At 39.1% G+C, this 11,504-nt stretch overlaps 1 protein-coding gene across 1 annotated transcript in view; it reads right to left on the reverse strand.

Moving 5' to 3' along the window:
- Window positions 1-1,009: 1,009 nt before the first annotated feature.
- poc1a (POC1 centriolar protein A) overlaps window positions 1,010-11,504 on the reverse strand; it is a 33,182-nt gene continuing 22,687 nt past the window's right edge. Inside the window, exons 10-11 of the mRNA XM_034868928.1 lie at window positions 8,466-8,711; window positions 1,010-2,238 (exon numbers count right to left, since the gene is read on the reverse strand). Coding sequence (XP_034724819.1) covers window positions 2,128-2,238; window positions 8,466-8,711 — 357 coding nt within the window. The 3' untranslated portion in view covers window positions 1,010-2,127. The remainder of the gene's footprint in view (window positions 2,239-8,465; window positions 8,712-11,504) is intronic.

Here is an 11,504-nt window from a genome sequence, read left to right on the forward strand (position 1 = left end):
GTCCTCACTCCCATGTGTAAAACCGAACTTGGTCCCCACAAGGAAACACACACACACACACACACACACACACACACACACACACACACACACACACACACACACACACACACAGCCCCGCCTCTCCTTAACTAGAGCTCCTGGCAGGCTGTCTGGTTGAGGCCCATAGTAAAGGGATCAGTTTTCTCTGGCCTCTGTGTGTGTGTGTGTGTGTGTGTGTGTGTGTGTGTATGTGTTTGTGTGTGTGTGTGTGTCCTCAGGCCCCAGACAGGAAGGAAGAGAGTGGGCCCGGCAGCACAGCTCCAGAATTCCGGTTTTATTTTTCTTCTTTTTCCATCAGTGCAGAGCCTCAGCCTGGTCTTAAAGAAACAGTCATTAATATTTCCCCCTCTTAACGCAACCGCGCTGTTTTCTCAGACCTCCACAATAGGACTCGGTATGATTCATTGCACTAGTATGTAAACATAATACCAGTTTGTTAAATAAAGAAGTCAAATGAATGAATTAGTATTTAATGGCTCAGATGATTATGCTCCTCTATAAAGCACAGCGCGCATCTCAGCAAGGCCTCATTTTCATTGAAGCTTCAAAGCGTCATCTAACATCAGTGGTCAGGTTACGTAAATTACTCTGGGGGTGAAACGTAAGAATTTTGGGACACAAGCTGAGCAGGCGTATTTAGCTGCCCCTCCATGTTTTGTAATAAATCCTCACTCGAAATCTGGCAAAGACAGGGTGGAAAATGAGTGATGGATGACACAGTTCACAGCTCATGATCTTAACATCCCTGAGGACAATAAAGACAGAAAAGTCATGATGGCTTGGGTAACTGCTCGGGCTCTGTGGACCAATCAGAGCAGGAAATAGTCTCTTAAAAAGTAATCCGGTGACATCATCGATTTGGCAACGGTTATGAAAACAAACATTCTTTTACTTGTTACACAAACGGAGCTCGGTGTTGTGAAATAGCAACCAGAAGTTTTATCAACTAATTTCAAGACCAAAATAAAGTGGAAAACATTTATTATTTTTAAGAAGGTACACAATAAGTTACTTTCAGTGTATAAAAGTTTCAGACACAGGATATAAAAAGGGACGGAACAAGACGCTTATCCTTCAAACTGCAGTAATTACAATAAGCTATTCTGCCCTAACAGAACAGAAAATAAAAACTTAGAGTATAAGACTGTCTTTGTTTTAACATTTTGTTTCATTGTCAACAGTCCAGTAAGAAGACCAAACCCAACAATGTGTTTATCTCTCAATACTTTCTGACTGTCCTTCGCGTCTGTTGCTCTCAGCTATAGGCTCATTCGTTCCAAAATGTAAAATCTTTAAGAATCGGGAACAATTTTATAAATTTTCCACAAAAAAAAGGCAAAAAAATTTCCTTAAGCAGGCAATTTTTGTAGCAAAAAAATTACTCAAAAACAAGAAAATAGTTGGAAGAAAACATTTGTTGAAGAATATTTTTAGCACTGCATTAACACTTATTTGCTGCACAAGTGTTTACTAATGATGCAACAATTTAACTTTCCTGACAGCGATACTTCAGCTCAGGCTATCTGTCACTACAGAGTCCAGATCTCACACCAGTCCTCTTTTTTCTGAACTGGAACAATAATGGGCATGTTGTTTTTTTTTAAAGCATATGTGCTTTTTGATGAAAAGCAGCATTTTATGCGCACAAATAAGAGTTAAAACGGTAGTGTAGTGTAAAGGCAAATACGAAAGTCTCTTTCTATGTTGTCTACACTTTTGCACAGACAATCATCAGGGGTGCACACTCACACACCGACTCTCACAAAGTGACTAGTAGCAGCAAGACCTTCGTCAGCAGAAAAGGGACTGCTCTCTCAGCACTCTTGTAGAAGAACAACTTCTCTAATATTCAACAACTTCACTTCTGATATCTCTTTGTTAAATAACTAGACCCAGCAGTAAGGCTCCGTGTGCATTTAAATCCGGTCAGGAAAACGATTCAGGACTGTGTGCAAGATTGCACATTTTAAGTGTGTATCTTACAATAACGAGAGAGTGCTGTTTACGTGTTTTTGTTAATGGTGTGTTGGTGTGACCTCTTTCCCCCTCACACCACAGCTCAACCTTTTCCTGGTGCCGCCATCTTCAGGCCTCCTCTTGTCTCTGGAGATGTAGACCGATCTCCATTTGGTTCTCCAAACACTCCTTGAGCTTGTCCTCGGTTAGCGTCAGCCGCTGCTCCAAGATTGAAACTGTCTGGATGCGGGGAACAAGAGGAGAGGAACCAGACAAAGAAAGAAAAGGGGGAAGGAAGGAGATGGATAAGAGAGAAAGAGCATGTTAGAGAGGGCTGTACAGCATCAGCTTGACAGTAATGACTATATAATGGCGGTGTTTGTGTGTGTGAAAGAAGCAGCTCTGTGTGTTTGAGACAGATGTTGTGCATGCAAGACAATCCAGCTGATTATCGTAGAGAGATCTGCTGCCTGAGGCAAAAACACCAGAGTTTCTGTGTCTGGCACGCACCCTCTCTTGTTCTCCCTCTCACACAGTTGCATAAACACACTTACACACACAGAGAATACAAGAAGGTCGCTATGCAAAACAGGACGGCCATGTGTGGGTAGTGAGATCACACACGAGCGACATACTTTTCCTCTTAACATCCTCCAACAGTAACAGTTTTTGTTGTGCATTTGTGTCATCTGGGCCTGTTTATTAGGAGCCTCCAGGTGTAATTACACCATCTGAATGAACCAATTACTGAGGATAGAGCTGGCTTTTCTATCTTTTATTGTATGTGAGCTCAGCAGGTACATTAAAGCAATAACTTAATCAGCCTTTTATCGCCTAAAACAAATAGAAAGAGGATTCATGGCCGGACAAAAAAAATGGTTCTTTCAGAGTTCTAACAAGAACCAGGAGAACTGAGAGAAATACTACAATTCTTAAATCTTTCTAGTGACTGCCACTTAACTTAATTGTTTAACAGCTTTTATTATGTTTGAAGAGTATAATGCCAGTTAATTCCCATTGTAAAAATGTAGAAAATGCAGTCTTTAGTTTAGAAAAAAAGTCTTTAGTTTAGAAACTTGAAAGTTAAAAAAAAAAGACAAACTTGGGAAAAATGTCAGGAATCACGGTTTACAGTAGCTTATATTATTGTCAAAGAGTTAATGGCAACCTTTGGATGATAAATGTAGTTTTAGATCTGAAAAATTAAAATGGCTTTTGACTGATTTATTTCCTATATAGTACTTTTATTCCCTCAAACTGCATCATTCCCACCAGGCAATTAAACTCGTGTGGTGTGAGATTTGGACAGCTCGTGACTGTAGTTGCTTAAGCTGAAATAGTTGAATCTTACCCAGACACACCAATGTCACAAATTTAGCGGGTTTGTTTCACTCGCTTTGCCCGCCCCAAATTTCTATAGTCTATTCATTGGCTTTGTATGCAATCACACAGTGCAATCCGGAAGAAATTTGGGCGGTGTAAACACAGTCTATAATCTGTCAATATCTATGTTTTTTTTTGTTTAGTGTTTTTTCTTAATTCTTAATATTCTGTAAAGCACTCTAAATGTCCTTCGTTTGTGGTGCTATACACAGACAAACTCACCTTGGCTTCCAATCATACCTATGTAGCCAAAATCATCACACAATGTTATAGATCTAAATTGTTGATTTATACCTTTCTTGGCTTCGGCTTTTATTATCATGTAATTATTAAATACATATGAGTAAAGTAAAACTTGAATGAGTTATGCTAATTTAAACAAAAAAAAGAACAAAGGTCTAAAACAAGATTATTCCATGATGCCACTTCAGTGTTTCTGGAAACACTGAAGTGGCGCTAGTTCCCTCTGAATCTCTGAGAATTGTTTACGGAGCTAATGTTGCCTGGTGACAAACCCAACCCCAGCTAATAAGCATTTTTGGACAGCAGTGCCTGGCAACTTAGATTTAGTTCAGGCCAGTAACAATCAAACAGCGAACATGTTCCCCCTTCGACAGACGAGCCTCTCTATATTTGGGCCGGTGGGTGAGCGATATGTCACCATGTCTTGACCTGTAATTTCATGTCCCTTCCTGTGCCAGCAAGAGTTATTTTGAAATTGCTAGAAAGTAGCACAAGAGATGAGTAATTTATCAAAATAGGGCCTACAACCAGCTGTGTGTGAGGCACTGGATAGCGAGATGGAAATTTAAAAGAATTGATTTACCAATTTAGTTTACCTCAGAAAATGTTTTCATTGAGAAATAAACTTGATGCAGGAAAACTGTCATTGGTATTTGTTTCCAGTAGAATTGTTGCTGAACCCATCCTGCAGAATTTCTTACGGTTTGATGAAAACCCAAAACATACTGTGTGTTTATGTTGCCATGCCAAACTATTTTTTTTATTTTGTCCATGAATTCACCCAAATTGTTAACTCGTTGATGGTAGACAGAGAATATTAAATCCCTTTGATTCCAATTTGAAAAGATGGAGCAAGACACAATGAGAACAAAATGAAAAATGCCACACAAACAAACACATACAACCAGGCATGAACAATCAAACGCATAATGATGAAGGAATTGATGAAGATTGTTAAATCCCTTAGATGATCTCATACTCAGCACACACACCAATGACTTCATCAATGTGTGGGCGAGTGGTCTTTTCTTTTGGGTCATCAAACTAGGTAAAACCTCCTGCTACTTCATGCATCACGGGAGGGAAAGGGCATGTGTTTCCTCTGTTTCTCCCTCTGCCTGTCTCCGTTTTCTAGATCAATACCACCCTGTATGTTTTACCAACCTGATATGGCTCCCCGGTACTCAGCCCGGCCAACTTTAGGTGTTTGTGTGTATTTGATTCTGCACGTGTCCCCAGGCAGCTGCAACATTATATGGGCATATAGTTTTCATCTGGAGAAGAAACCAAATCTTTGTGCTCCTAAAAATAGAGCGAGCTGTTTTTCTTTTCTCTCCAGAACACATTATACTCTCCATCGCCCTGAGCATTACTGGCCTCTGTTACAAAGTCTCATAGCTTTGGTATGACCCACACTAGAATAGTCTGAAGGCAAAGAAAGGCAAACTGGTTCTGGTTAAAGGTGGCAAAGTCAGTTCCTTTCTTCAAATGAAGCTAGCTGATGTGTGTTCAATAATATGCCACTACTATTTATTATTTAGTATTAGTGATCCTAAAAGTGTGAAACTGGTGAAAAAAGCACACACAAATGTACACATAGAATGGTGATGTGACTAAGTCCACTGACCAATATCACCAATATAAACGGAATGTGAGTAGAACAAGCACTGTTGCTGTGTTAGCATCCATAACCAGATTAATGGACATTGTATTGACAAAAAGCCAATGAAAAGCCAGACAGTCGTTAATTACAAGCCTCAGGCTAGTGTTAATGTTGGCATTTTAAGATCAATGATACCATAGCATGCCAACAAGATAACTTACACTTTAGTTTTTTGTTTTTTTTAACTTAACCTCTCCTGAAAATGACCACTTGAAAATGTAATGAAGGATTTTGAGTTTTACAAGACATAATACTAAACATTTTTTTACCCTCAACATCTAGACACATTACATAACATAAGAGAGTTGGTGTCCCTGACTCTGCCTCAGCGCAATGTGCAGCAGTACTGTAGGTGGAAGTGAGTTTGAGCGGTTGTAGTTTAGCAAGTCTGTTTTTTCGGTAGTTATTCTGCAATATTTTGAAACCAACATGTTTGTACTGTTACAGAATATAAGAACAGACAAGAAGCCTTTTTCCCTACAGATTTTAGACTTTCAGAAGTTATAATGATTTGTGAATAGTTATGTAAGATGAAAGTGCCTTTCTGGTATTTTAAGTTACCATATTTCTCAGAATTATGGTGAGTTCTCTTTCTTTCTACGTTCCTTTCTCTACAGCTCAGAGGAAAAGTAAATGAACTGTCCTTGGTGCAATTTTATGGCATTTGCATTCTCCCAGAGCAACACTATATATCTACACTGTGGTGAAAACTTTGCAATTCTTCAAAGAGCGTGTGGTTTTCAAGCGGTTTAGAGGTTTCTAAAAGTCCAGAAGTTACACATTACAGAGAAAGCAAACAAAATCTTCTCACCAAATTCTTCATTCAAGATTGGTCATAATTAAGAGGAAGATTGTGAAAGAAAGGGACGAGTGTGGCTACTGCAGGCTTAGAGTAAAGGACACGTAAGAGCGATGAATTATCAAAAAGAAGGAGAGGAAAAAAGAGGGTATGGCGGTGTTGATGTTCGGGAAGGGGAATGGGGGGGGGGGGGGGCAGACAAGTGAAAAAAAGCTAACACAGCAAACTGTGGCTTTGGAAGCTTAGTCTAACGTTAAATAATTCATCGTCTTCCCTCTCAGTCGCCTCGATTATTAGAGTTACAAAGAGCCGTATAGTGAAAAATAATGCTGGGGAAAAGACTTGTAATGGAGGAGGAATATAGGGCAGAAATAAATAATGCCGCTTTGTCCGCCTAATCTTTAGAGGATGGCAGGGCATTGATTTAAATGTCAAGGTTAGCCAGCCAATCTCAATTTGAACAGAAATTAGATCAAGAGTGTAATTCCATTCTACTCACACCTCGTTGTGCATTGTAAAGCAGTGTTTTGGGGTTAAAATGCAAACTTAACTGGGTTGAGCCTGTCTAATGTTAGCCGCACGTCGGATATCAGGTAGTGAAAGTAATAATAATGCAGATCAAGTGTAACTAAAGTTGTCTGAGTATTACTGTTTAGTGACTTTTTTTTGAAAAACTCTCATCAACAAGCTACAGTATGTTTTTGTATCTCAGCAGCTGAGGTCCACTGAAAAAGTTTGTCAAAGCCTGTAGCTGTGCTATTTACTGCATTCATACCTAATTGTATGCAAGCTAAGATTATTCAGTTTCACAACCACTTCAGTTCGGAAAGTAAAGGCGCAAAAATTACCTTTACATTTAGTACATTTTATTCACCAAAACTCGTGTGTATCCTTGAGGTCTAGCAAATGTGTTTAAATGCATTCCCTGCCTCATTAAAACATTGAAAAGACAATTGTTAAACATTGTTAAACCTGTATTTCTGTAAATCTATTTTCACAAGCTGGCTGTCTTCTTCTCTGCCTTTGTTGGGGGTACTGTAGTTTTTCTTGGTGCATTACTGCCCCCTGTAGATCAAGGGGTAAATGTAAAGGTATTGGGAGGAAAGTGAATTGCATCACCCACAGGGCACGCATGAGACTAAACTGAAACATGGACCTACTGGATTACTTACAATGTTTTTCAATGAGAGCCTAAAAACGCATCACTAGTAGCTGCACCACACACACACACACACTCTCCCTGCTCTCCCCTAATCTGATAGCAAGATATGATTTAATGTGAATATATCAGAAAAAACAAATGGGTGATTCTTTCCAGTATCTGACTTCAATTCCCGGGGAATATGGCTTCTAATCATCTACAGAAAGTTATATTTTACTGTTTCTTAATACTTAAAGGAAAAATAAAAAGTAGATCATGAATAAGATTTTAGTTTTAGTTTTAGCAACACCTAGCAATGAGGTGTGGTCTGATGCAGAGCCGCCAGTGGCTGCAGCCTCAGGCTTTGCCAGGGAGCTAGGCCAGTTAAATAAAAATCTTTACAGCAACAAACAGATACAATTGCTGTCCATTGCAAGAGAAGTTGCCCATTTAACAGCTGTAGTCATTTAATTTCATACTGGACAGGTTGGCTAAAAGGACTAAATTGCACTTTCCTTTAGTTTGCACCAACAGCTGAGCCTCAAACTACAGCAGTTATGCCAAATCTCTCAGTATCCATCACTGATCACAGCTATGAAGCTAAACAAATGCACAAAACAACAAAAATGCCGTGAGGCTCTGGTTTTAATCTGGCCTTGTCAGTGTTTCTGTTCTCATTGTGTGTAATTAGGATTTTACCAAGTTAGGTGGTGAAGTCAAATATCTTGGCATCATGGCACAAATGTGTTAATTTCATACTAACAAACAACAAATGATTGTACAATAATGTGTCAAATAAGAAACCTATGTCGCGATGACTGTTAGCTGCTACTCTGGTGTGTTTCATATGTGGTGCATTCAGGATAAAATTTACATTAAAAAATAAATAAAAAGCAACATTGATTTTGTCCAAGGTGACTCCATTTGGACAGTACCTTCTGTAGAGGATGGTTGCCAATGAAATACTGAAATGTAACTATGAATCTGAGGAATAAAATTGACCACACACACACACACACACACACACACACACACACACACCTGTAGAGTCAAAGTGCCAGTCACCAAACAGCATGGGAACATTTTTTTATTTTTCTTTGTTTCAGAAACCAATCTCTGGCCTGGAGGTTAAAAGTAAAAGTAAAGGACACTTTTGTTTTGAACAGTGTGAGTGGGTGATACATCCAAAGCACAATGCATGCTGCTTGTCATAAGAGATAAACACATCTTCTGCTTACCTGAGTGAGAATATCCAGTTGACCTATGATGTGCTCCAGTGTGCTGGCTAGACCAGGGGGGACCCCTCCATCTGCAAACTGAGACTGTGCTTGAACTTGGGATGAATGCTGTGGTAAATCCTGGGTCTGTGACTGCTGGGTAGAGGAGGAACTTGCTTTGCTGTGGCTGCCACTGCGACTGGCGCTCTGAGTGTGGGCAGCAGTGTGGGAGTCCTGTCCGGTAAAATGTTCTGTTGGTTCAGAAGCCTAAAAACAGAGAGAAAGGAGGGTGAAGAGTTGTTAGAAACATTGATGGTCACTGGTGTGCTTCAAATAACATACTGTATAATGCAGAGAAAATGAAATGTGAGTGTTTAAAAACTGACTTTTTATCTAGCTAGCAAATAATGTAATGTGTTGGTGTGTGTGTTTGGAATGCTAGAGGCTACAAAACTGACTTAATAAGGGTGAAAAAAAAGAAAAAAGATTCATGTTTGATGATTTTTAAAATCCATTATTTTCCCTAGACTTCATCCATCCATCTATCCATCTTCATCTGCTTATCCGGTATTGGGTCGCGGGGGGCAGCAGCTCCACCAGGGGACCCCAAACTTTCCTTTCCCAAGCCAGATCAACCAGCTCCGACTGGGGGATCCCGAGGCGTTCCCAGGCCGGGTTGGAGATATAATCTCTAGTCGTGGGTCCAAACCACCTCAACTGCCTTTCAACGCAAAGGAGAAGCGGCTCTACTCCGAGCTCCTCTCGGATGACTGAGCTTCTCACCCTATCTCTAAGGGAGACGCTAGCCACCTTCCTGCGAAAAACCCATTTTGTCCGCTTATACACCAGACTTGATTGTTTTAAACCAATGATTCACATAAATATTTTCCGTTTACACGTTATATACTGTACATCATAACCGCTTGCAGAAAAAGATGCGTTGTGCATTATTTTTAGAAAACAATTAGTTTTTAAAAATGTCTCATGTCTCTAAAAGTGTAATATTCAACTTTGTTTTTTGTTAAAGAAGGAAAAGAAAATTAAAATAGCTAGCTAGCAAAGAATGACATTTTTTGTTTAGGATTAGCTAAAGGCTAACTAGCTAGCTAAAAATTATTATATAATATATATTTCAATATATATATATATATATATTCAATATATATTTTGTTAAGGAAAAAGAACAGGCTAAAGTATGTCTGTTACAGGCTAAAGTATGTCCGAGCCTCCTGAACAAATAAAGTGGGACTCTGTAATGCTTAATGATCAATTAACTACTGGACGTAGTAAAATATGCAGCCAAAAATTATAATCAATCAGCAGAAAGAAAGTTTGGAGTGAGTCAGAAACTTGTGAGGGATTGGCAAAAAGGTTACTCTTACTACAATGAAGAAAACAAAGCATGCTAATCGCGGGCTGAAAGCAAGATGGCCAGAGCTGGAAGAACAAGCACACAGATGAGTGCTTGAACAACTTGCCGCCGGGAAAGGCTTGTCAGCGGTGCAGTTACGTCTCCACGCCCTGGTAGTTGTTTTTGTGGTAGCTGAATAACTTATGTGTTACGTTAACCTACCGGACATGTACCATATTCAGCCTGTTGTTCTGTGTGCTGAATGTCTGTTGTTGGTCTTGGATTTTGTGAAATATATTTCTAAACAAATGTGACTTATAGTCCAGTATAACATATATGTATATATTTTTTCCTCTTCATGACGCATTTTTTTAATGATGTGATTTATAATCCAGAGCAACTTTTAGTCCGGAAAATACGGTAGATAACCGGATAACGGATACATAGATTCCTACCTTTCTTAGTGGGATTACTAAACTGTTCGTCTTTCAAGTTACTTAGTAAAACCTTTTTTTGTTGTCATTTGCAATAAAGCAGTAAAATGGTTTATCTAGTGTGCCCTTAATATATTTTAATACATACAAATATTTGCAATGTGACATGTGTGCAATATTGATGCTAAAACAATGTATTGATCTGCAAACTCTACATATTTTGTACCACCGTAGCCTTGCGTGGAGCCAGGGAGGGTACAAATGCACGTGCAAACACAGCACACAAAGTTACCACCCTCCTAATGAATCACCTGGAGTGGAAAAACCAACAGTGGAAAATTTCCTGAGGCCCAAATTAAACTCTTAAGTCTGACACAGCGAGCCATTCACAGCAACATACAACATTATTAATCAATCTACACGCATACACACATTATTCACATACAGAGTAGGTTACCCACCTCAAATCATCTGGGAATGGAACAAGAAAGTTAAGAGAGGGGAAAAAGCATATGTAGAGACAGACGGATGTGTAAAACTAACATTTCTCATAGGGAGCTGGCTCTAAAAATCCTTGAATGCTAAACTCTTATACACAAGAGCAGCAGGATGACATAGTGATAGTTAAGGATAAAGTTTACTGTCCGGTAGAGGAGCAACTAAAACACCGGACAGTGATGTTTTATTATTTGTGAAAATGCTCCCATCAGTGCTGAATGGTTAATCATTTTTTCATAAGAAGCACAATTTCAAAGAGCAGTGCTTTGATTAGATCTGACGTAATCAAACTGTAGGGTTTTACCCAAATCAGAGTCGGCACTTCAGACCAATCAATCACAGATCAATCGCAATCTGTCAAAAAAGTTCACCGTAGCATTACTGGAGACATTTTACTGTAATGCCTCACCCACTTATTCACAGGAAGAAAACAAATAATGCAAGTAACAACAATATGGCCCCAGAAGTACGAGTTGTATTGACACCAGCTGTCACCCTTTAACATGCCTTTGAGTTTAAATTGACTGTTCAAGAATAATGCGTTTCATTTTAAATTCATACAAATCATCCAGACCCGCCCTTTCCTTTATATTACTTGGAGCACAGCTGGCGACAATAGATTTTGTTGTTCTGCCACAGAAGAAGCCGTATTCTGCCATATATTATTGTAAAAACAAAAAACTCCACACACCTAAACATTTTGCAAACAAAGACAATCCATCACGCTTGCCTTCTGAGAATTAATCACAATTAAAATAGAAACAAACAATATCTCTC

The sequence above is a fragment of the Etheostoma cragini genome, chromosome 4 (assembly GCF_013103735.1).
Source record: "Etheostoma cragini isolate CJK2018 chromosome 4, CSU_Ecrag_1.0, whole genome shotgun sequence".
In the NCBI taxonomy this organism is placed as follows: Eukaryota; Metazoa; Chordata; class Actinopteri; order Perciformes; family Percidae; genus Etheostoma; species Etheostoma cragini.